The sequence below is a fragment of the Schistocerca americana genome, chromosome 3, assembly GCF_021461395.2.
Source record: "Schistocerca americana isolate TAMUIC-IGC-003095 chromosome 3, iqSchAmer2.1, whole genome shotgun sequence".
Taxonomy (NCBI): Eukaryota; Metazoa; Arthropoda; class Insecta; order Orthoptera; family Acrididae; genus Schistocerca; species Schistocerca americana.
The window spans coordinates 238,687,878-238,715,344 of record NC_060121.1 but is presented as its reverse complement, the minus strand read 5'-3'; the positions used below and the strand labels follow the sequence as shown (position 1 = coordinate 238,715,344).

At 45.6% G+C, this 27,467-nt stretch overlaps 1 protein-coding gene across 1 annotated transcript in view; it reads right to left on the bottom strand.

The window, feature by feature from the left end:
- The window catches only part of LOC124607321 (protein Skeletor, isoforms D/E-like), a 341,628-nt gene that overhangs the window by 53,086 nt on the left and 261,075 nt on the right, over nt 1–27,467 (bottom strand). Inside the window, exons 10-11 of the mRNA XM_047139621.1 lie at nt 23,721–23,899; nt 12,395–12,557 (exon numbers count right to left, since the gene is read on the bottom strand). Coding sequence (XP_046995577.1) covers nt 12,395–12,557; nt 23,721–23,899 — 342 coding nt within the window. The remainder of the gene's footprint in view (nt 1–12,394; nt 12,558–23,720; nt 23,900–27,467) is intronic.

Genomic DNA, 27,467 nt, shown 5'->3' with positions numbered 1-27,467 from the left:
AAATGTTGTCCATCAACAAAGGGGGTGGCTTACAAAACACTCGTTCGACCTGTACTTGAGTATTGCTCATCAGTGTGGGATCCGTACCAGATCGGGTTGACGGAGGAGAGAGAGAAGATCCAAAGAAGAGCGACGCGTTTCGTCACAGGGTTATTTGGTAACTGTGTTAGCATTACGGAGATGTTTAGCAAACTCAAGTGGCAGACTCTGCAAGAGAGATGCTCTGCATCGCCGTGTAGCTTGCTGTCCAGGTTTCGAGAGGGTGCGTTTCTGGATGAGTTATCGAATATATTGCTTCCCCCTACTTATACATCCCGAGGAGATCACGAATGTAAAATTAGAGAGATTCGAGCGCGCACGGAGGCTTTCCGGCAGCCGTTCTTCCCGCGAACCATACGCCACTGGAACAGAAAAGAGAGGTAATGACAGTGGCACGTAAAGTGCCCTCCGCCACACACCGTTGGGTGGCTTGCGAAGTATAAATGTAGATGTAGTAGATGTAGATGCCGTCACGCATGGGACAAGTGCCGCGCGGGGTCTGAGGCTCCTTGCCACTTTTCGTGCGGCTGCCCCCGTCGGAGGCTCGAATCCTCTCTCGGCATGGGTGTGTGTGTGTTTTCCTCAGCGAAAAGTTAAGTAGTGTGTAAGCCTAGAGACCGATGACCTCAGCAGTTAGATCCCATATGAACTACCACCACCATCGAAAAAGTTATTAGGGCCCTCGGCAGACTCTGTGCCTACTAGGCAACAGGACGCAATCTGAACGGAGGGGAATGAAATGCTGATCATTTCTGCAGAACATGCTAACTTATATGTCCTATGAATATTAACGACCTATCTCTAACCGTTCAATATGTTCTGGTTTTTTTTCTGAACATGAGTAAACTATTGGCTATATTATCGCTAATTAGTTGTGTTGGCACAGTCCTTATTAGGTCCAGAACATACAGGATGGTACATTGATCGTGACCGGGCCAAATATCTCACGAAATAAGCGTCAAACGAAAAAACTACAAAGAACGAAACTCGTCTAGCTTGATGGGGGAAACCAGATGGCGCTATGGTTGGCCCGCTAGATGGCGCTGCCATAGGTCAAACGGTTATCAACTGCGTTTTTTTAAGTAGGAACCCCCATTTTTATTACATATTCGTGTAGTACGTAAGAAAATAAGAATGTTTTAGTTGGACCACTTTTTTCGCTTTGTGATAGATGGCGCTGTAATAATCACAGACATATGGCTCACAATTTTAGACGAACAGTTGGCAACAGGTAGGTTTTTTAAATTAAAATACAGAACGTAGGTACGTTTGAACATTTTATTTCGGTTGTTCCAATGTGATAAATGTAGCTTTGTGAACTTATCATTTCTGAGAACGCTTGCTGTTACAGCGTGATTACCTGTAAATACCACATTAATGCAATAAATGCTCAAAATGATGTCCGTCAACCTCAATGCATTTGGCAATACGTGTAACGACATTTCTCTCAACAGCGAGTAGTTCGCCTTCCGTAATGTTCGCACACACATTGACAATGCGCTGATGCATGTTGTCAGACGTTGAGGGTGGAACACGATAGCAAATATCATTCAACTTTCCCCACAGAAGGAAATCCGCGGACGTCAGATCCGGTGAACGTGCGGGCCATGGTATGGTGCTTCGACGACTAATCCACCTGTCATGAAATATGCTATTCAATACCGCTTCAACCGCACGCGAGCTATGTGCCGGACATCCATCACGTTGGAAGTACATCGCCATTCTGTCATGCAGTGAAACATCTTGTAGTAACATCGGTAGAACATTACGTAGGAAATCAGCGTACATTGCACCATTTAGATTGCCATCGATAAAATGGGGGCCAGTTATCCTTCCTCCCATAATGCTGCACCATACATTAACCCGCCAAGGTCGCTGATGTTCCACTTGTCGCAGACATCGTGAATTTTCCCTTGCCCAGTGTGCCTATTATGCCGGTTTACGTTACCGCTTCGTCGCTAAATACACTCCTGGAAATTGAAATAAGAACACCGTGAATTCATTGTCCCAGGAAGGGGAAACTTTATTGACACATTCCTGGGGTCAGATACATCACATGATCACACTGACAGAACCACAGGCACATAGACACAGGCAACAGAGCATGCACAATGTCGGCACTAGTACAGTGTATATCCACCTTTCGCAGCAATGCAGGCTGCTATTCTCCCATGGAGACGATCGTAGAGATGCTGGATGTAGTCCTGTGGAACGGCTTGCCATGCCATTTCCACCTGGCGCCTCAGTTGGACCAGCGTTCGTGCTGGACGTGCAGACCGCGTGAGACGACGCTTCATCCAGTCCCAAACATGCTCAATGGGGGACAGATCCGGAATCTTTCTGGCCAGGGTAGTTGACTTACACCTTCTAGAGCACGTTGGGTGGCACGGGATACATGCGGACGTGCATTGTCCTGTTGGAACAGCAAGTTCCCTTGCCGGTCTAGGAATGGTAGAACGATGGGTTCGATGACGGTTTGGATGTACCGTGCACTATTCAGTGTCCCCTCGACGATCACCAGTGGTGTACGTCCAGTGTAGGAGATCGCTCCCCACACCATGATGCCGGGTGTTGGCCCTGTGTGCCTCGGTCGTATGCAGTCCTGATTGTGGCGCTCACCTGCACGGCGCCAAACACGCATGCGACCATCATTGGCACCAAGGAAGAAGCGACTCTCATCGCTGAAGACGACACGTCTCCATTCGTCCCTCTATTCACGCCTGTCGCGACACCACTGGAGGCGGGCTGCACGATGTTGGGGCGTGAGCGGAAGACGGCCTAACGGTGTGCGGGACCGTAGCCCAGCTTCATGGAGACGGTTGCGAATGGTCCTCGCCGATACCCCAGGAGCAACAGTGTCCCTAATTTGCTGGGAAGTGGCGGTGCGGTCCCCTACGGCACTGCGTAGGATCCTACGGTCTTGGCGTGCATCCGTGCGTCGCTGCGGTCCGGTCCCAGGTCGACGGGCACGTGCACCTTCCGCCGACCACTGGCGACAACATCGATGTACTGTGGAGACCTCACGCCCCACGTGTTGAGCAATTCGGCGGTACGTCCACCCGGCCTCCCGCATGCCCACTATACGCCCTCGCTCAAAGTCCGTCAACTGCACATACGGTTCACGTCCACGCTGTCGCGGCATGCTACCAGTGTTAAAGACTGCGATGGAGCTCCGTATGCCACGGCAAACTGGCTGACACTGACGGCGGCGGTGCACAAATGCTGCGCAGCTAGCGCCATTCGACGGCCAACACCGCGGTTCCTGGTGTGTCCGCTGTGCCGTGCGTGTGATCATTGCTTGTACAGCCCTCTCGCAGTGTCCGGAGCAAGTATGGTGGGTCTGACACACCGGTGTCAATGTGTTCTTTTTTCCATTTCCAGGAGTGTAGAACGTGTGCAAATAATCTGTCATCGTCCCGTAATTTCTCTTGTGCCCAGTGTTAGAACTATACACGACGTTCAAAGTCGTCGCCATGCAATTCTTGGTGCATAGAAATATGGTGCGGGTGCAATCGATGTTGATGTAGCATTCTCAACACCGACGATTTTGAGATTCCCGATTCTCGCGCAATTTGTCTGCTACTGATGTGTGGATTAGCCGCGACAGCAGCTAAAACACCTACTTGGGCATCATCATTTGTTGCAGGTCGTGGATAACGTTTCACATGTGGCTGAACACTTCCTGTTTCCTTAAATAACGTAACTATCTGGCGAACGGTCCGTACACTTGGATGATGTTGTCCAGGATACCGAGCAGCATACATAGCACACGCCCGTTGGGCATTTTGATCACAATAGCCATACAACAACACGATAACACGATATCGACCTTTTCCGCAATTTGTAAACGGTCCATTTTAACACGGGTAATGTATCACGAAGCAAATACCGTCCGCGCTGGCGGAATGTTACGTGATACCACGTACTTATACGTTCGTGACTATTATAGCGCCATCTATCACAAAGCGAAAAAAATGGTCCTACTAAAACGTTCATATCTCTTTACGTACTACACGAATATTTGATAAAAAATGGGGGTTACTATTTTAAAAAAACGCAGTTGATATCCGTGTGACCTATGGCAGCGCCATCTAGCGAGCCAACCATAGCGCCATCTGGTTTCCCCCTTCAAGCTAGACGAGTTTCATTCTTTGTAGTTTTTTCGTTTGACGCTTATTTCGTGAGATATTTGCCCCGGCCACGATCAATGGACCCCTGTATACGAGGTGATTCAGCTGCCCCTACCTAAGGATTTTATGCAACCCGCAATGCCGTCTAAAAATCACATGAGAGATTTTCATATTCCCTCGCTCACTACACGCAAGCTCTTAGTCCTATAGAAAAAATGAACAGGACCTTTTTGTAGGATATTTAACATAGTTAAGTTTTGTGCTGGGGCACGTTTTCGCTGGAGGACACGGTTCTCGAGTTATGCCAGAATAACGTACAAAAGTGACCTTCAAAAGCTTGTTTCTTGAATATCTCGAAAACCGTGGCCTCCAGGGAAAGCATATCCCAGTACAAAATTCTACATTAAATTTCCTACAAAAAGGTGTTGATCATTTATTTATGTAGGACTAATAGTTTACACATAACGAGCGAGAGAATACAAAAATCTTGTCCGTGGTTTTTGAAGGCGTTATGGATTGCATAAAACCCTTAAGTAGCGGCAACTCAATCACACTGTATATCCCTACATACAAAAAGGAAAAAGAAACTGCTGTACTGCCACAAGATGTGCTCTTGTGTAGAAGTTTTTGGTGATACTGTGCTGATTACTTTCTGCATTTATGTCAAGTGGTTGCTGCGATGGTCTCGCATCTGTTCTCCTTACTGTAGTACTTTTCTGCACTCAAGTCACGCTTCACCTTCCACAGTGTTTTTAAAGTTAGTGCACCAATAGCACAGTGTACTAATATGTGATAACTAGATGTACATACTGTTGGTCCAGGACGTCTTCATCACTTATTTAATAGCGTGTTGGGCCTCCTTTTGATCGCAGTATAGCAGCGATTCTGAATGGCATGAATTCGACAAGCCCTTGGTACGTCTCTGGAGGTATGTGGCACCAGATATCTACGCACAGGTCACGGAAAATGTTTTGTTGGCCCAGCGGTGGCGCCTGATAGCGTCCCAGATGTGTTCCATTGGTTTCCGATTAGGCGAATCTGGTGACCAAGACACAGGCAATTGTCCAGCAGGGAGATGTCACCTCCGTCAGGGAAGACATCAAGCAAGAAGGGATGCAGGTTGTTTGCAACAGTGTCCATGCTGTCCACAGCTATCATGGTGCCTTTGATTACTACCACAGCCACCACTGAAATTCAGATGAATGTTACCCATGTCACCAAAATTTTATTTTGTCGTCAGATCTGCCGCAGATGGCCAATTATCCTGCTTTACAGAACTGGCATGTCTTCGATCTTCACGTTCTACGACGACTTGGACGTCCAACACCTTGTCGCTTTCACCATTCTTCAAACACTCTCCATAGATGCTCACGACAGTAGCACGTGAACAATCGACCAGTCCTGCCATTATTCAGGTGCTCCTTACTAGATGCCGGACCATAACAGTCCGCCTTTTGTCAAAGTCACTTATATCAGCGGATGTCCTCAATTGCGGACTGTATCGTTGTTGCAATAATTCCCCATTCATCTCTGTTCCACTTATATACTTTCCACACCGCATCGGGTGTCTGACAAAAAGTGAAGCACCCATAAGACATGGTTGAATGTCAACGTAACATAGTACACGTACACACCATCGGCGGATACGTAGAGCTGCTGTTCTCTGTGACATATTGAACGACCACCAGAGTGCATCAATGTTGCTCGTGTTCTATAATGTTACCAGTGGTTAAGTGCTACCCAGAACTCCTTCTCAGATAAGAAAGTTAACTATCTACAGTGAGGGTGGACACTGTTACAAAACATGCTTCCCCTGTATTACTCCTCTCCATTGCAGCACTTGCTTGACTTGCAACCTGCGACGCCACTTAAATACAACCAAGTTAAAATGTGTGTACTATACTTACTATACTTACTCTTCGTATATTACTTGACTGCTGCATTCCATACTTCTGAACTGGCAGGAGTTGGAAGATTCTAGGCTGTTAATGCTTTACGTCTGGGCACAGACCAAAATAGTAATATAATAATAATAATAATAATTCTGTGTATAGCGCTATAGTAGCCCTCATGTAGTTACTGCTGTGTCGTGCTGTAAATTAATTAATTCATCTGTTTCGAAGCGGGTAATGTAGCCATTTCTGGACTATTGTACGTACTATCTACAACATCGAGAAGACATTTTATTGAGATATTTAGCGTTTGTTAGGTATATGTCCTACTTTTATCATCAGCGATATACGGGACAAAGCACAACTTATGTGTGTAGTGGGTGGACTATACGAGGTGCATTCAAGTTCTAAGGCCTCCGATTTTTTTTCTCCGGACTGGAAAGAGATAGAAACATGCGCATTGTTTTAAAATGAGGCCGTGTTCATTGTCAATACGTCCCAGAGATGGCAGCACCGTATGGCAGATGGAATTTTACCGCCAGTGGCGAGAATGAGAACTGTTCTAAATACTTAAAATGGCGACGTTTCCTTACTTGGCAGCATGCAACCATTCGTTTTCTGAATTTGCGTGGTGTGAAACCAATTGAAATTCATCGACAGTTGAAGGAGACATGTGGTGATGGAGTTATGGATGTGTCGAAAGTGCATTCGTGGGTGCGACAGTTTAATGAAGGCAGAACATCGTGTGACAACAAACTGAAACAACCTCGGGCTTGCACAAGCCGTTCTGACGACATGATCGAGAAAGTGGAGAGAATTGTTTTGGGCAATGACATCTGTTGAACAGATCGCCTCCAGAGTTGGCATTTCTGTGGGTTCTGTGCACACAATCCTGCATGACAACCTGAAAATGCGAAAAATGTCATCCAGGTGGGTGCCACGAATGCTGACGGACGACCACATGGCTGCCCGTGTGGCATGTTGCCAAGCAATGTTGACACACAACGACAGCATGAATGGGACTTTCTTTTCGTCAGTTGTGACAATGAATGAGACGTGGATGCCTGAAACAAAGCGCCAGTCAGCTCAATGGAAGCACACAGATTCACCGCCATAAAAAAAATTTCGGGTAACCGCCAATGCTGAAAAAATGATGGTGTCCATGTTCTGAGACAGCGAGGGCGTAATCCTTACCCATTGCGTTCTAAAGGGCACTACGGTAACAGGTGCAGCCTACGAAAATGTTTTGAAGAACGAATTCCTTCCTGCACTGCAACAAAAACGTCCGGGAAGGTCTGCGCGTGTGCTGTTTCACCAAGACAACGCACCCGCACATCGAGTTAACGTTACGCAACAGTTTCTTCGTGATAACAACTTTGAAGTGATTCCTCATGCTCCCTACTCACCTGACCTGGCTCCTAGTGACTTTTGGCTTTTTCCAACGATGAAAGACACTCTCCGTGACCGCACATTCACCAGCCGTGCTGCTATTGCCTCAGCGATTTTCCAGTGGTCAAAACAGACTACTAAAGAAGCCTTCGCCGCTGCCATGGAATCATGGCGTCAGCGTTGTGAAAAATGTGTACGTCTGCAGGGCGATTACGTCGAGAAGTAACGCCAGTTTCATCGATTTCGGGTGAGTAGTTAATTAGAAAAAAAAATCGGAGGCCTTAGAACTTGAATGCACCTCGTATGAGGAATCTGTAACCTTCACCGCGTTAATGCTACCTCATTGAGCAAAAGTAATTATTGATCATTATTTTCTTCGTCATCATTTTCTTTGGGCCTTTGTCCAACTCCAACGCGGGGTCGGCCTTGTTACTACGCATTTGACGATGTTAGTGCCAGATGGTGGCCGGAAGCCCCTCCTGTCGCCACCCTGCCAGAGAGAGAGCGGCGATTTGGGAACTGAGAGAGTGCCCTGACATTGCTGTCTTACCTGTTGACAAAGAAAACATTATTGTTATTCTTTCCAACAAGGATTACATTGAGAAGATGCAGAGCCTGCTAGATGACGACTCATACAGGCTGATCAACGCTGATCCCAGAAAGAAGGTGGAGAAAAAGATTAGGGCTCCTTTCAAGGACGCGGATTAGCAGAGAGGGCCCTGTACCGGCAAGACTTTATGGACTCACTCAAGTCCACAAAGATGGGATGCTGTTGTGCCCAATTGTCAGCAATATTAGGGCACATACATGTTTGCTTGCAAAATATGTGACGGAAATGCTAAGCCATTATGTGGGTAAATGCCCTCATCACTTCCTCCTGTGAATTTCGTAAAACGCCTCGACAGCTTCAAGATGAAAGACTCAGACATCCTGGTGAGTTTTGACGACGTTTCGTTATTCACTAGGTTGCCTCTACGAGACTGACTGGAGCTTGTTGGTCGGAAATTTGACGAGTAGAGCACAGAGCTTTTCAGGCATATCCTGGCTTTTATGTATTTTCTGTTTCTATATTCCTACATAATTGTCGTAAGGAGTGTGACCAAAAAAACATAAATGTTTATTTTACACTGCAATAGTGAAGCCATTGTCACAGTACATAAATTTTTTTCCGTAAAAACGGGGTTACGGACTAGGTCGTCTTTTTTAAATGTAAAACATCAGTTGGAGAAAATATAATGAGAATTATGACCATGCATATTACAAAACGTACGAGAAATTTGCCTGGTCCTATTATTTCCCGTAACTTTTGTAAGATGTATATATTCTCCAACTGATTTTCTACATTTGAAAATGACGGCGTAGTTCGTTGAAACCGGTAAAGTAACCCCCTTTTTTTTAAAAAAAAAATTATGTTCTATGGTTACGGATTCACTATTGTAGTAAGAAATAAACATGTATCTTCTATTTCATGGAGACTAATATGAATGGAGATTACTATAAACTAAAGGAAAGAGTCGCAATGGGCAGCCCACTCTCGCCCGTGGTCGCGATTTTCTATTTGGTAGGGCACTGGAATAGGGTAGTTAGCGCAGCAATGTTAGCTATAATGCTTTCGTGGTGTAAGGGCTAGCATTGTTGCGTTAGTATGCAACGAGACCTGGGTTCAAGCTCTGGCCACGGCACTAGTTTTAATTCATTATCGTAGATAAAGATGAGACTCAAATGTCTCGAGGAAAATTATTGAAGTCAATAGATCGGAGGCTGGTCAAAAGATCGAACAGAACCCGAAATCTCTCGAACTGCGGCGTAAAGTGTTCCAACAGTTCGAGTTGTGCTCAAACACAGCCCAACATGGATCAGTGAAAAGTGAACTGAAACAATAGAAGCTGATTTCTGCAAAAACACTATGAGATACTTATCGTAATATGAAACAACAGAGGGCCGCGTGGGGTAGCTGCCATGTCTGAAGAGCCTTGCCACGGTTAGCGCGGCTGCCCCCGTCGGAGGTTCGAGTCCTCCCTCGGGCATCGGTATGAGTCTTGTCCGTAGTGTAAGTGAGTTTAAGTTGGATTACGTAGTGTGTAAGCCTAGGGACCGATGACCTCAGCAGTTTGGTTCCATAGGAACCTACCACAAATTTCCAAATTTGAAACAACAGATGGCGAAGGTAATCATCTTTTGATACAGGTGAAGACGTACTCATTCGTCGCATCCCGTTGACACCCAGTGATTTAAATATGCCCTTCGATTTAAAGCGATTGCAGTTTCCCATACGGCATGCATTTGCTGTCACTATCAACAAGGCACAGGGCCAATCACTTTGTTTGGTGACTATTAAATATCCTGAGAAACGCTGTGCACTGCAGCTAGTTAATAATAAGATCGATGCATAAGCGACTTGCACTCTGGCCGGACATGGGGGTTGAACCCCTCTACCATCCCCCACACCTTCAAATCCTTCATCCATCCCATCCTCTGTTATGCCAGTCCTGCCTGGATATCCATCCCCCAAAATTCTATAAGTCCCTCCAGATCCTCGAGCGCCATGCACTCCACCTCACCTTCTGTACACGCCTCCTGTCCCCCACACGGATCCTCTACGACCTGATTCCTTTCCCCCATCTGCTCCTATTCCTCGAACATATCTGTGTCCTCTACACCTCCTGCCATCTTGATCCCCCTCATCCCCTGGTTGCTCCTCTCCCCTGCAACCCCTGCCCTCTGCTGCACCTTCACCGTTGTGTCCCCCCTATCCTCCATCTCTTCACCCTTCATCTCTTTTCTCAAGGTGACTTCTGTCGACTCCCCCTCCCAGATGATGCCCTCTCTCCCTCCATTTATCCCTCCTATCAACTCAGATCCTCACCTTCCCCTCCCTTCCTCTGTCCTTTTTTCTGGGATCCCTCTCCCCCCTTCCATCCTGTTTTCTCCCTGCCTACCCTCTCTCTGTCTCCCTTCTCTATCCCGAGTCCTTTTGCATTTCACTCCGCTGCCATCCCCCATTCCCTGACCGAGCGAGGTGGCGCAGTGGTTAGCACACTGGACTCGCATTCGGGAGGACGACGGTTCAATCCCACGTCCGGCCATCCTGATTTAGGTTTTCTGTGGTTTCCCTAAATCGTTCTAGGCAGATGCTGGGATGGTTCCTTTGAAAGGACACGGCCCACTTCCTTCCAGGTCCTTCTCTTATTTGATGACACCGATGACCTCGCTATTTGGTCTCTTCCCCCAAAACAACCCAACCCAATCCATTCCTTCTCACGTCTGCCCTGCCCCCCCCCCCCCCCCTATGAGTCCTCACCCTCTGTCGCCCTCCCCTCTTCGTTTTTTCTCTGCTCCCCCCCTTTTTCTCTCCCCTCATCTGTCCAGGTCCCCTCCCCCCATCTGCCTTTGTCTGTTGTGTGTCATATTTGTGCACATCTTTTTAGTGCAGTGTTCCAGTGAGTGTTCACTGTTGTGCGTCTTTCCAAAGTGTTGCCAACAGAAATCATGCTGTGCTGGGTGTGATTTTTATATCTCTTGCTAACAGAAACCAGACTGTCGCCGCGTTGTTTAATTATTTGTCTATTATTTTACCTGTCTGATCCCTGTGTTTTTTATTAGCATCGCCAACCCTATGTTTTATGTTTTAGCCGGCCGCGGTCGCGGAGCGGTTCTAGGCGCTTCAGTCCAGAACCGCGCATCTGCTACGGTTGCAGATTCGAATCCTGCCTCGGGCATGGGTGTGTGTGATGTCCTTCGGTTAATTAGGTTTAAGTAGTTCTAAGTTCTAGGGAACTGATGACCTCAGCTGTTAAGTCCTATACTGCTCAGAGTGTTTTGAACGTTTCTTTTTATGTTGTAAGTTCTACAATTTTCAGCCATATTATCATTTATGTCACCGATTTTATCGCCTGCTTTTATTATTGATTATTTTCATTTACTTGCTATAAAGGTTCCATTTTTACCGACTTTGAAGTTTCTTTGCTGATCACTGTGCTAAACATTTAAGCCATATAGATTTTTGTAATTAAGTCTCACATATCCCAGGGCGGGGAGGGGGGACGCAGCGTTGACTGTTCTGCCAGAAACGCTGGACCACCTCGGTACGGCTCTGCGCTGAGTTCTCAAGTCATCTGTCTGGTAGACGCCACTGTCATTTTGCAGTAGGAGGATACAAGATGACTCGGTCAGGATAAATGTAAATTAATGCAGATGAATAGGAAAAAGAATCCCGTAATGTTTGAATACTCCATTAGTAGTGTAGCGCTAGACACAGTCACGTCTATTAAATATTTGGGCGTAACATTGCACAGCGATATGAAGTGGGAGAAGCATGTAATGGCAGTTGTGGGGAAGGCGGATAGTCGTCTTCGGTTCATTGGTAGAATTTTGGGAAGATGTGGTTCATCTGTAAAGGAGACCGCTTATAAAACACTGATACGACCTATTCTTGAGTACTGCTCGAGCGTTTGGGATGCCTATCAGGTCGGATTGAAGGAGGACATAGAAGCAATTCAGAGGCGGGCTGCTAGATTTGTTACTGGTAGGTTTGATCATCACGCGAGTGTTACGGAAATGCTTCAGGAACTCGGGTGGGAGGAAAGGAGGCGTTCTTTTCGTGATTCGCTACTGAGGAAATTTAGATAACCAGCATTTGAGGCTCACTGCAGTACAATTTTACTGCGCCAACTTATATTTCGCGGAAAGACCACAAAGATAAGATAAGAGAGATTAGGGCTCGTACAGAGGGTTATAGGCAGTCATTTTTCCCTCGTTCTGTTTGGGAGTGGAACAGGGAGAGAAGATGCTAGTTGTGGTACGAGGTACCGTCCGTCACGCACCGTATGATGTATGGAGGAGTATGTGTGTAGATGTAGATGGAAGTGGAACGGTTTCGGTGTGGTTAATTACCATCAAAGAGATAGCGGGGTTGTCGGAAGCTGTGCGGGTGTTGCGTCTTACCGGTGATAGCAGAGTAGCCTCGCTTGCCGCCGGTGGGCCCCATCTGCGCGTAGAAGACGCCGTCCTCCGGCTCGTAGCACTGGATGGCCGGGATGTGCCAGGCGTCGGCCACTCGCGCCACGGGCGCCGGCGTGGCTCGCGGGCGGGTCGGCCTCCGGGGCGGCTGCAACACGGAGGCGCAGTCCAGCTGTCTGAGCACACTCACTGCAGCTGGAGGGAAGCGACTAGTTGCGCCGCCCTCCCACAGGCACGTCACGGGAGGCAGCACTAGCTCACTAACTAGCGACGTAACGTACCGACATTCATGATGGTATCGTGGTCTGTATCAGGATGTCTAGACGACAGTGAGAATCTTTCCTTCTTTCCTGCTCATAATTTGACCTTATCGCAGTTCTTCGCGACCGACTTCTTGGGTAAAAAAATCTCTCGGTTGCTGAGCTGCAGTAATTTGGTGTCCGAATACCAGCTTTTGATGGCCGGCCCATTGCCACTTACATCTACACTACTAGCCATTAAAATTGCTACACCAAGAAGAAATGCAGATGATAAACGGGTATTCATTGGTCAAATATATTATACTAGAACTGACATGTGATTACATTTTCACGCAATTTTGGTGTACAGATCCTGAGAAATCAGTACCCAGAACAACCAGCTCTGGCCGTAATAACGGCCTTGATACGACTGGGAATTGAGTCAAACAGAGCTTGGATGGCGTGTACAGGTACAGCTGCCCATGCAGCTTCAACACGATGCCACAGATTCATCAAGAGTAGTGATTGGCGTATTGTGACGAACAAGTTGCTCGGCCACCATTGACCAGACGTTTTCAATTGGTGAGAGATCTGGAGAATCTGGAGAATGTGCTGGCCAGGCAGCAGTCGAACATTTTCTGTATCCAGAAAGGCCCGTACAGGACCTGAAACATGCGGTCGTGCATTATCCTCCTGAAATCTAGGGTTTCGCAGGGATCGAATGAAGGGTAGAGCCACGGGTCGTAACACATCTGAAATGTAACGTCCACTGTTCAAAGTGCCGTCAATGCGAACAAGAAGAGGTGACCGAGACGTGTAACCAATGGCGCCCCATACCATCACGCCGGGTGATACGCCAGTTTGGCGATGACGAATACACGCTTTCAATGTGCGTTTACCGCGATGTCGCCAAACACGGATGCGATCATCATGATGCTGTAAACAGAACCTGGACTCATCCGAAAACATCACGTTTTGCCATTCGTGCACCCAGGTTCGTCGTTGAGTACACCATGGCAGGCGCTCCTGTCTGTGATGCTGCGTCAAGGGTAACCGCAGCCATGCGGATAAGATGCCTGTCATCTCGACTGCTAGTGATACGAGGCCGTTGGGATCCAGCACGCGGTTCCGTATTACCCTCGTGAACCCACCGATTCCATATTCTGCTAACAGTCATTGGATCTCGACGAAAGCGAGTAGCAATGTCGCGATACGATAAACCGCAATCGCGATAGGCTACAATCCGACCTTTATCAAAGTCGGAAACGTGATGGTACGCATTTATCCTCCTTACACGAGGCATCACAACAACTTTTCACCAGGCAACTCCTGTCAACTGCTGTTTGTGTATGTGAAATCGGTTGGAAACTTTCCTCATGTCAGCACGTTGTAGGTGTCGCCACCGGCACCAACCTTGTGTGAATGCTCTGGAAAGCTAATCATTTGCATATCACAGTATCTTCTTCCTGTCAGTTAAATTTCGCGTCTGTAGCACGTCATCTTCGTGGTGTAGCAATTTTAATGGCCAGTAGGGTACCTTCCACACGCCAGCTTAAGAAATGTGTCTCAGGGAACCTCTGGAACCTCTGTAATTCTACCCCCTTCTCTGTTCTATTCGCGACTGCCGATGAACTTCCGTGTTATCACTCGTTTTTCTGCTCATTACGTCGCGGTCATTTCGCGAGGTGTATGTGGGAGAGAGTAATATTCTGCCTAACATCTTGGAACGCACGATGTCGAAACATCAACAGTAACAGATCCGTCATGCACAAAGCCTCTCTTATATAATGGTGATTCCGATTAAGGTTTAAAAACTCCTGAAGGGACGTATTTAACTCTGAGATATGTAATTTGATATTAGACACATGGGCCCGCAAACGTCGGGAAGTACCACAAAACTGTATCAGAAATATTGAATATGTGACGTCACCAGATGGCGTGCCTCACCGCACATGAAGCAGTGGAGTTTTCAAGTCGGTGTGACTCCGGGCCTACATGCGCGACTATAGTATGTGTGGTTCAGGAGTCTGAGTCTTGCGTCCCTTATTTTCTTCCACTGTGTTGACAGTTATGTGTCTAGACTGAGGTAAGATTTATTAATTTGTTCACCGATCCAGCATTCTCCGCCAGTTAACCGAAAAGCAGTCCGCCCCGGTAGCTGAGTGGAAGCCGGCACGGTAGCTCAGCGTGTTCGGTCAGAGGGCTGCTCGCCTTCTGTAAGAAAAAAACTGAGTAAAGGAATCAATGAACTTGAACGGATGTCTTGTGACGTCCGGCCAGACCAAACGCAACGAACAATACCGAACAAAATGGAAAAAAGTGGTCAGCGCAACAGAATGTCAATCCTAAGGGCTCGGGTTCGATTCCCGGCTGGGTCGCAGATTTTCTCCGCTCAGGAACTGGGTGTTGTGCTGTCCTAATCATCATAATTTCATCCCCATCGACGGGCAAGTCGCCGAAGTGGCGTCAAATCGAGAGACTTGCATCCGGCGAACGGTCTACCCGACGGGGAGAGCAACCGAGCGTATTGCGTCACAAGTAAATAAGTATAAGCTTCCGAACTGCATCGCTACCAGTAAATGATGTACATGTTCTCTACAAAACAGTGTCTGTAAACAAATAAAAAAAACAAGGTATGAAGGGAATTTAATACAGCTTTTGCTCGGTTACACCGAGGACAATAATTTTCTAACTTCTACGTGTACAACGGATCACATTTACAAAAGGTGTTCGAAAACAGAGTAGTGTAGCGGAGAGATGTTAGCACAGCCCCCTACCAGCGAGGATGGGAGCGACAAGCCCAATCGCTGCATGTGTGGCGAGGTACGTCATCTGGTGACATCACATCTTCAACATTTGTCATCCACTTTTGGGGTATTCCCTGACATTTGTGCCCCCCTGTGTCTCATACTGAACTACTTTTCTGGGTCTCATCCACGGCGCTTCAGGGGTTTTCAAGTGTTAATAAGAACCATCCCTGTAGTGACTGCCACTGGAGTATGATGAGCAACCCTGTAACGCTCCCGATTTTATTAAACGACTCGTGAAGAAATGAGCTGCTCTCCTTTGTTTCTTCTCTGCGTGCTATATTACCGCTTCATGACAGGGAAGAGATGAAAAGATTCAATAAACAGCTGCATGACTCGTCACGGCTTTGTTTAGTAAGCGTGAAGCTGCCTCAGGGGTGATAAACAAATTGCAGTGGCAGTCGTTACACGAAAGCCGTTGCGCAGCACGAAGAGTTATCCTCAAAAAATTCCGATAGTCACTTTCCAAGATGAGTGATGAAATTTACTGCACTGCCGGTCATTCAAAATGGTTCAAATGGCTCTGAGCACCATGGCACTTAACATCTGAGGTCATCAGGCCCCTCGAACTTAGAACTACTTAAACGTAACTAACGTAAGGACATCACACACATCCATGCCCGAGGCAGGATTCGAACCTGCGACCGTAGCGGTCGCGTGGTTCCAGATTGAAGCGCCCAGAACCGCTCGGCCACAATGGCCGGCCCGGTCATTCATTTATTCCTCTTCCAGTACTGGATACGCACAATAAGTAAAATTTGTTATCTGTTATTTGTTATCTTTTCTACTGTTGCAATTGTAATGACCAGAAGTTAACTTTCTGCAACATACATTCACCGTAGTACAGATTTTGCCACGTACCACCTGCGGATAGCACAGGAAGGAGGCATAATGATTCTGGAACATCATGCACTTTCGCTACAACCCGAACAGTGACTTCCGGGGTAAAGTCGTAGATGTAGTGTCATTGCAAGTGTTAGGAAGGCAGTGGCGAAGAGGATGAGCTTGACGGGGTGGGTGGTGAGCAAGCGGTACAGTGCATTGTGTGTTGATGGGCAGGTGGAATGTGCTGCAGGGGACTTCATGTCCACATTCACAGTTACAGCCATCGACCTCTACATCTGGAAACATCCAGGCAGCTTTTCAGCAAGCCAGAATAGAGGATGTGGTCACACTCTAAAATAAAAAATTCTCTCGACTTTCCATTCTACTTTGTCTATTTTTGAACTCTGGATGCCCAAAGTTAAAAAGCGTTTCATCTGTTTCGTACTTTTTATTAATTTTGTGTTTGTTGGAACACCAATTCCATTAATTATATTATTCAAAATTAAACATAGCACATATAGTGTACTAAACATTTATTTACCTACACATATTCCTCCCTGAGTCCTTCATAAAACGCTCCACACGTTTCTGGAATTATTTTGGTTAATGTGCAAAGTGATATTCGAGTGCTGTGTTGTAAACTAGAGTAGCTCTAGAATGAGATTTTCACTCTGCAGCGGAGTGTGCGCTGATATGAAACTTCCTGGCAGATTAAAACTGTGGGCCCGACCGAGACTCGAACTCGGGACCTTTGCCTTTCGCGGGCAAGTGCTCTACCAACTGAGCTACCGAAGCACGACTCACGCCCGGTACTCACAGCTTTACTTCTGCCAGTACCTCGTCTCCTACCTTCCAAACTTTACAGAAGCTCTCCTGCGACCTTGCAGAACTAGCACTCCTGAAAGAAAGGATATTGCGGAGACATGGCTTAGCCACAGCCTGGGCAGTTTCATAGAGTAGCTCTATCATGTATTAAGAAATCGCAGTGTCACAGTTTGCCTGTCTTCTGCACATATAGCATTTTTCAAGAGAGTAGTCCGTGCAGGTCCATCTATCGGAGGTTCGAGTCCTCCCTCGGGCATGGGTGTGTGTGTTGTCCACAGCGTAAGTTAGTTTAAGTAGTGTGTAGGCTTAGGGACTGATGACCTCTGCAGTTTGGTCCCATAGGACATTACCACAAATTTCCAAAATTTTCAAGATAGTATTCTGTTTTGTAATATGAGAAGTCACTTTCCTGAGCAATACTGAAATACACTGTCACCCATTCGTAAGTAATTTTTTGTTTTAAGACTTGACTTCCTCCACTTACAGCTGTCGTAACAAATTTTGCTGAATGCTTTTATTATCTCTACGTAACACCTAGGGCTTCATCCAAGTATGATGCCTTTTTTTCCGCCGCTTTTCTTCCAAATACACACACAGTGCAATTGTGATACTAGCAACTGCAGTGTATAATAACAAGTTGTCGTCTGCCATCTTGAATTTGACAAAAAATATGACGACAGTATAATATCCCTTTTTAGCGTCACGTCAAAGATCTTTGTCACAGAAATTTGACCAATTTTTGATCATATGTTAAAGAAATATGATAGTACGAGGGTCACTCCAAAAGAAATGCACACTATTTTTGTAAAAATACAGTTTTTATTCTGCACGTGTGAAAGTTTTGCAGTGTGTAGATATACCCTTCCCGCTTGTTTTCAAACTTAGTTCAACCCGTTCCCGTGAGTGGCGCCGTCACAGCGTGTCTTCAAGATGGCTGCTACACTTGACATTCGTCAGAAGCAACGTGCTGTCAGAATTCCTGTGCTGTGAAAACGAGACAGTGGGAAACATCCACAAGAGGCTGAAAAAGGTGTACGGAGGTGCTGGTGTCGATCGCAGTACAGTTAGTCGGTGGGCAAGCAGGTTACGTGATGAAAGCGGGCACGGGAATATTGAGGATTGTCCTCGCAGCGGCAGGCCTCGTACTGCACGCACTCCAAACAATTTGCAGAGAGATAACGAATTGGTGACTGCGGACAGACGCATCACAGTGAACGAATTGTCACGCTACGTTGGGATACGGGAAGGAAGTGTTTACAGAATAGTGGAAGTGTTGGCGTTAAAAAAGGATTGTGCCAGGTGGGTTCCCAGGATGTTGACAGTGGCTTACAAAGAAACAAGGAAAACGCAATGCAGCGAACTTTTGGAACAGTACGAGAATGGTGGATATGAATTTCTTGGAAGAGCTGTGACAGGTGATGAAACATGGCTCCATTATTTTTCACCAGAAACGAAGAGGCAATCAATGGAGTACCGGCAGTAGCATAGCTACTGGCAGAGTCTCCCAAGCCGGAGTGGTCTCGACAGAGGAGCCAGACAAAGTGTGTCCCACAACATAGGACAGGGAGGGCTCTAGAGGCGTAGTGAAGCCAGCTTCCCTATTACGGAAATTCAACAGAAGCCTCGGAAACTGGATGGAAAGCATGTATCACGACACCGGCAAAGGAAATGGATAAAGGATCTAACAGTAGCATCATGGAATGTGAGGACAATGCTTCAGCCTGGAAAAATGAAAGAAATAGCCAATGAAATTTTAAAATTCAAATATGATATGATATGGCTGCAGGAAATAAGATGGCAGGGGAATGGGCAGCTAGATAAACCTGAGTACTCATTGGTATATAGTGGACCAGAAGAAAGAACAGGCCAACTTGGAAAAGGGTTTATAATAACTTGGGAAGTTAGGAAAAGCCTTCTAGAATTTGAACCCATAAATGAAAGGATGTGCAGACTCAGACTAAAAGGTAAATTTAGGAATATATCAATAGTTAATGCACATGCACCAACAGAGGAAAAAGAGGATATAATTAAAGAACAGTTCTAGAAGACTTGGAAAAAGTATGCTGTGCAGTACCTAAATATGACCTGATGCTAGTAATAGGAGATTTTAATGCAAAAATAGGGAGGAATGAACATCTGTATGAAGTTTCTGGAAAATATTCACTACATGAAGAAAACAATAAGAATGGGGACTTACTATGCCAATTCGCAGCAAGGAATAATATGATTATTAAAAGTACCTGCTTTCCACATAAAAGGATCCATCTGGGCACTTGGAAGTCTGCAGCCAATGGAGTAGTCAATCAGATTGACCATATTTTAGTGATTGAGCGCCACTCCACGTCAGTTACGGATGTATGGAGCTGCAGAGGACCAAACTGTGATTCAGACCACTTTTTGATAAAATCAGTCTTGAGAGAGAAACTGTCACTAACAAATGGCAACAGAATGGGAAAGATGATGAAATGGAATACAGACAAACTGAACATCCCTGATGAAGTAAAAAAATACCAAGTAATACTAAGCAGAAAGTTGAGCAATGAAGAGACCACAGTAGGAGTAGATGAAAGGTTTGAAAAAGGCATTAAGGATGGTGCAGAGGAAATAATAGGCATAAGAAGGAACAGAAGAACCCAGGAGTGGTTTGATGAAGATTGCAGGTCAGCAATAGAGGAAAAGAACAGGGCAAGAACAAAAGTGCTACAGAGAGAAACCAGAAATAATGTGGAACAATATAGAGAATTAAGGAGAAGAGCTAACAGACTGTGTAAGAGAGAGAAAAGAGAGTGGAATAAGAAGAAATTCCAAGAACTAGAAGAACTAAAGGAACAGAGTGAAATAAGAAAGTTCTATCATGCCATAGGCAAAATGAAGAATAGATTCCAACCAAAAACAATGGCCTGTTCCAGTAAAGATGGGAAAATGATAAGGGAGGAAGAACAGATAGTGGGAAGATGGGTTGAGTATTTCAAAGATACACTAAGCACCAGCCTAGAAGATGAAGAGACAGCTGCACAGGAGGGAAGAGTGGAGCTGGAAGTAGACAATGAAACCAATGAGGCAAGAAAGCCAACACTACAAGAGGTTTCCCAGACTGTGCACAAGTCAAAAAACAATCGAGCCCCTGGGAAAAAATTGGTGGTGAGGCTGTAATAAAGGAATTGCACACATTAATATCAGATATATGGGAAACAGAAACTATGCCAGATAATTGGAAAATTGGAATAAGAGTCCCCATTTATAAGAAAGGGGACAGAACAGCATGTGAAAACTATAGCGGTGTAACACTCCTAAGTACAGCTTATAAGATCTTCACAAGTATATTAAACGAAAGGATACGGAAGTGTGCAGAAGGCATACTAGGGGAATATCAGTGTGGCTTTCGACCAGGCAGAGGAACAACTGATCAAATATTTGTGATAAGGCAAATGATGGAAAAGTTCTATGAATATGATATAAATCTGCATTTCTTATTCATCGATTTCAAACAAGCCTTTGACAGCATAAATCGGCAAGAACTATACAGAGTACTGAAAGAAGTTGGTATATGTGCTAAATTATTAAGACTAATCAGAATGACAATGACAGAGACAAGAGCAAAAGTAAAGGTCCTTAGCAGAACAAGTGAAAGCTTTGACTTTAATAAAGGTGTGAAGCAAGGGGATAGTCTCTCCACTGTCCTATTCAACATAGTCCTACATAGTGCAGTAAATAAAATCAACAAAAGAGGCACCATATTTATGAAAACTAGCCAGATATGTGCATACGCTGATGACATTGCTATAGTAGGAAGAAATACCAATACACTCCTAGAAACATACCGGGCAATGGAAGCAGAAGCCTTAAAAATTAGCCTCATAGTAAATGAAAACAAAACAAAATATATGGTAATGTCACAATCTGAGGCCAGAAGAACCCCTAAAAACCTGAACATCAATGGGAAATGCTTCAATGGAGTGTCCTCTTTTAACTACTTGGGAGCCCTAATAACAAATGATAACAGTATTGGAAAGGCTATAAGGGAAAGAATACAAGCAGGAAACAGAGCTTACTTTGCAAATATGCAGCTTTTCAAAAGTAGCCTTGTTACAAGAAAAACTAAATTGCTAATATATAATTCCCTAGTCCGCCCAGTTATCACATACGGCTCAGAGGTATGGACGTTGACAGAACACGATAAAAATGCTCTAAGAAGCATTGAGCGGAAAATACTACGCAAAATCTATGCGACAGTAAGGGAGGAAGAAGGCTGGAGAATAAGCTACAATGCCGAATTACAAGAGTTAATACAAGGCAGGGACATAGTAAAATTTGTGGAATCACAGCGAATACGATGGCTAGGACACTTGGAGAGAATGGCAGAGGATAGAATTTCAAAGAAAATGATGAAAGGTATGATCCATTCAGTTAGGCGAAAAGGGAGACCTAGAAGAAGATGAATCGCTGAGGTAATAATGGATATCAGCAATATGGGAGTCCGGGGGTGGAAAAGAGCAGCAAATAACCGAGTAGTGTGGAGGAAGATTGTTGAAGAAGCCAAGGCTCACCAAGGGCTGTAGAGCTACTGAAGAAGAATCAATGGAGTGGCATCATGCAAATTCACCTAAGAAAAAAAAAAAAAATTCAAAGCCACAACTTCTGCTGGAAATGTTATGGCTACGGTGTTTTTCGATTCCGGACTCTTGCTCGTGGACATCATGCCAAGTGGAACCACCATAAATTCTGATGCATATGTGACGACACTGAAGAAACTTCAAGCTCGACTGAGTCGTGTTCGACCACATCGGCAAAAGCAGGATGTTTTGCCGTTGCACGACAATGAACAGCCACATGTCAGTCAAAAAACCATGGAACACGTATTATGTTCGAGTGTAATGGCTTTTCTGGAGACTAGAAATCTATTCTGTAGGAATCAGCATGGGTTTCGAAAAAGACGATCGTGTGAAACCCAGCTCGCGATATTCTTCCACGAGACTCAGAGGGCCATAGACACGGGTTCCCAGGTATATACTGTGTTTCGCAAGGCGTTCGATACAGTTCCCCACAGTCGTTTAATGAACAAAGTAAGAGCATATGGACTATCGGACCAATTGTGTGATTGGATTGAAGAGTTCCTAGATAACAGAACGCAGCATGTAATTCTCAATGGAGAGAAGTCTTCTGAAGTAAGAGTGATTTCAGGTGTGCCGCAGAGGAGTGTCGTAGGACCGTTGCTATTCACAATATGCATAAATGACCTTGTGGATGACATCGGAAGTTCACTGAGGCTTTTTGCGGATGATGCTGTGCTATATCGAGAGATTGTAACAATGGAAAATTGTACTGAAATGCGGGAGGATCTGCAGCGAATTGACGCATGGTGCAGGGAATGGCAATTGAATCTCAATGTAGACAAGTGTAATGTGCTGCAGATACACAGAAAGAAAGATCCCTTATCATTTAGCTACAATATAGCAGGTCAGCAACTGGAAGCAGTTAATTCCATAAATTATCTGGGAATAGGCATTAGGAGTGATTTAAAATGGAATGATCATATAAAGTTGATCGTCGGCAAAGCAGATGCCAGACTGAGATTCATTGGAAGAATCTTAAGGAAATGCAATCCGAAAACAAAGGAAGTAGGTTACAGCACGCTTGTTCGCCCACTGTTTGAATACTGCTCAGCAGTGTGGGATCTGTATCAGATAGGGTTGATAGAAGAGATAGAGAAGATCCAGCGGAGAGCAGCGCGCTTCGTTACAGGATCATTTAGTAATCGCGAAAGCGTTACGGAGATGACAGATAAACTCCAGTGGAAGACTCTGGAGGAGAGACGCTCAGTAGCTCGGTACGGGCTTTTGTTGAAGTTTCGAGAACATACTTTCACCGACAAGTCAAAGAGTAGATTGCTCCCTCCTACGTATATCTCGCGAAGAGACCTTGAGGATAAAATCAGAGAGATTAGAGCCCACACAGAGGCATACCGACAATCCTTCTTTCCACGAACATTACGAGACTGGAATAGAAGGGAGAACCGATAGAGGTAGTTAAGGTACCCTCTGCCACACACCGTCAGGTGGCTTGCGGAGTATGGATGTAGATGTAGATGTAGAAGTGATAACAAAACTCGGATGGACAACACTGAAACACCCGCCTTACAGTCCTGACCTGGCTCCATGTGACTATCATCTCTTTGGGAAACTGAAAGGCTGTCTTCGTGGAACAAGGTTTGAAGATGATGACTCCCTTGTGCACGCTGCCGAACAGTGGCTCCAACAGGTTGGTCCAGAATTTTACTGTGCGAGTATACAGACGCTGGTTTCAAGATGGCGTAAGGCAGTTGAGAGGGATGGAAATTATGTGGAGAAATGAAAATATTGTTCCTAAAGGATGTATCTACACACTGTAAAACTTTCAAACATGTAGAATAAAAGGTGGATTTTAAAAAAAAATGGTGTGCATTACTTTTGGAGTGACCCTCGTATTGTATCAGCCTATGGCAACGCGAAGAGAGTAGAGGTATCAACTAGCGCTGCAGGTGGTCAGACAACGAAACGCGTTCGAGTAAACCCACAGGGTTCTGCTGGTCGAAACTAAGTGCGCTAGCATGAGTATCGGCTGCTGTGAGGTACTAACCTGGGTGGCTGGTGGCTCCTCAGTGGTGGTGGTGGTAGTGGCCCTGGAGGGTCCGCGGCGCCGAGAGGGAGCGCCAGTGGTGATGCTGGTCGCGGCAGGCGTCGTGACGCGGGGGGCGTCCGTGTCCGGCAGAGGGCAGTTCCAGCGCGGGGACCGCCCGAAGTCGATCAGCACGTTGTCTGCACACCAAAGAGATAACACAACACGTGGAGAGGCTGTGGCACGCTATTCAGCGCTCCCTGTGCAACTACAGTAGAGCGTCGATTATCCGAAGTAATTGTGGGACATGGGGACGGAAAACTGGTTTGTTCGGATAATCGAACTGTACATGTTTATTTGCCAAAAGAAGTAATGTGCAGTAAATTTATTCATAAAAACAGGCATCTCTTTTAGTATTACAAAGTAACATACAAAGGCAACTTCAGTAGGAATATACAGGGTGTTACAAAAAAGGTACGGCCAAACTTTCAGGAAACATTCCTCACACACAAAGAAAGAAAATATGTTATGTGGACATGTGTCCGGAAACACTTACTTTCCATGTTAGAGCTCATTTTATTACTTCTCTTCAAATCACATTAATCATGGAATGGAAACACACAGCAACAGAACGTACCAGCGTGACTTCAAACACTTTGTTACAGGAAATGTTCAAAATGTCTTCCGTTAGCGAGGATACATGCATCCACCCTCCGTCGCATGGAATTCCTGATGCGCTAATGCAGCCCCGGAGAATGGCATATTGTATCACAGCCGTCCACAATACGAGCACGAAGAGTCTCTACATTTGGTACCGGGGTTGCGTAGACAAGAGCTTTCAAATGGCCTCATAAATGAAAGTCAAGAGGGTTGAGGTCAGGAGAGCGTGGAGGCCATGGAATTGATCCGCCTCTACCAATCCATCGGTCATCGAATCTGTTGTTGAGAAGCGTACGAACACTTCGACTGAAACGTGCAGGAGCTCCATCGTGCATGAACCACATGGTGTGTCGTACTTGTAAAGGCACATGTTCTAGCAGCATAGGTAGAGTATCCCGTATGAAATCATGATAACGTGCTCGATTGAGCGTAGGTGGAAGAACATGGGGCCCAATCGAGACATCACCAACAATGCCGGCCCAAACGTTTACAGAAAATCGGTGTTGATGACGTGATTGCACAATTGCGTGCGGATTCTTGTCAGCCCACACATGTTGACTGTGAAAATTTACAATTTGATCACGTTGGAATGAAGCCTCATCCGTAAAGAGAACATTTGCACTGAAATGAGGATTGGCACTTTGTTGGATGAACCATCCGCAGGAGTGTACCCGAGGAGGCCAATCAGCTGCTGATAATGTCTGCACACGCTGTACATGGTACGGAAACAACTGGTTCTCCCGTGGCACTCTCCATACAGCGACGTGGTCAACGTTACCTTGTACAGCAGCAACTTCTCTGATACTGACATTAGGGTTATCGTCAACTGTACGAAGAATTGCCTCGTCCATTGCAGGTGTCCTCGTCGTTCTAGGTCTTCCCCAGTCGCGAGTCATAGGCTGGAATGTTCCGTGCTTCCTAAGACGCCGATCAATTGCTTCGAACGTCTTCCTGTCGGGACACCTTCGTTCTGGAAATCTGTCTCGATACAAACGTACCGCGCCACGGCTGTTGCCCCGTGCTAATCCATACATCAAATGGGCATCTGCCAACTCCGCATTTGTAAACATTGCACTGACTGCAAAACCACGTTCGCGATGAACACTAACCTGTTGATGCTACGTACTGATGTGCTTGATGCTAGTACTGTAGAGCAATGAGTCGCATGTCAACACAGGCACCGAAGTCAACGTTACCTTCTTTCAATTGTGCCAAATGGCGGTGTATCGAGGAAGTACAATACATATTGACGAAACTAAAATGAGCTCCAACATGGAAATTAAGCGTTTCTGGACACATGTCCACATAACATCTTGTCGTTATTTGTGTGTGAGGGTTGTTTCCTGATAGTTTGGCCGTACCTTTTTGTAACACCCTGTTTATTAAACAAAAATATATACATATTACATACGCATTTTGCATGAACAATACACACAGTATACAAAATTAACGTTTAAAAAAATCCTTCATTTTGGTCTGTCTAAGCTACACACTTACGAGCAGCTAAGTTCCGTACTTTTTTCATTACAGATATCTGAAACTGGTCACTTTCATCTTGGGCTTCAAACCATCGCAAGGCAGTATCTAAACAAGTGAATGCCTCAGAAGCTGTTGGTATACTTTCATCTTCGCTTTCTTGAGCACTGACTGATGAGTTGCTGGCGGCGTCATCTTTATCAGTGACGACGTTTACAATCTCGCTGTCCTGCATGATTTGGTGCCCTAGATCTGCATCATCGATATTCATCCATTCATGAACGTCTTCTTCATCACATTCGTGGCAGTCTATTTCTTTTAGCATACCAAGAATATCATTCTGTTCGTCATTTTCAATCATGTAAGCTCACGAATCCCGTGTCTTGACTTGAATCGTTTTAGCCAGCCCGCGCTCACATTAAAGTTCGAAGGCCCTCCAAGTTTTTCGTTGAACTGCATTGCCTTCTCACACAGAATGGGACCTGAGATAGGTTATCCTTCCGATCTCTTTTGTGTAAACCACTTGTAAACAGCATCATCTAGATCTGTGTTAGTGGCGAGCTTCATAGTTTTACGGCTTGTTGATCCACCAGTAGAATCAAGCATAGCTATAAAATTTGCTATGCACGTCTTTTGGTTTTTTATATCCGTAATTGTCGACTTCCTCACCTTGTACTCATTGGATAAAGTGGTTGCAGATTCAACTTCTTCTAACCTTTTAATAATCTCGTACTTGTCCCTCATAGAAAGGACAACACGTTTACGTTTAAGCATTTTGTATCATCAAGTTCACTTCTTCACGCAGCAACACACGAGTGGTCGTAACGGAGAACAGAAGGTGACTGTTTGCACCGTGAGAAGCTCTTCTTGGGGGCGCGAAATCCTTCAAACAGCGCGGAGCGGCACGCCTTAACTCTAAGCTGGAGCAGATGTTGCTGTGAACAGCTTTGATACTGCCGCAACTTCTATTGCCAGTGCCAAGCCGACAGAAGTGTGCTGATTGTTGAAACACAGCGACAGGCGGCTTGGCCGGTCAGCAGCGCCTTGTGAAGGCCCCATTAGAAGCGATGTTCAGCCAGCGGTGGCCCAGTGCGGCGACTACTGTGGGGAACTTGGTTTGGGAGTGAGGGGGATGATGAACTGTAGGCTGTGAGAGTAACAGGTGCGAGCGAGTACACAGTTCGGTTAAGCGGTCGTTCGGTTGACCGACGTTCGGATAATAGACGCTCTACTGTACTATCCGCCATGTTTTATGTGGTCAGTATCCAGTTGCTGACAAGTCTGCCGAGCTGTATGGCCACCATCCAAGAAACAGCCAAAAGAATTTGCACTCCGGAACACCTGAACGACGAATTAAAACATCTGAATCAGCCTTTCGAGAAGAATGGCTATTCAAGCAAAGGCGTAAATAGGGGTTTGTGAGCAAATAACATTAGGAAAAACTACAGCAATAAAGTAAGTTTCCTTTAATTTACGTCTAGCAAACTTTTTGTTAACAGATTACCGGTTTCGGTCTATAATGGCCATCATCAGATCTGCAGCAAAAAATGGGAAAAAATATAAATACACTCGTAGATAGTCTACAGATTAAAAACAATAAATAGACCATGATGAAAAGTACTACTGACATTT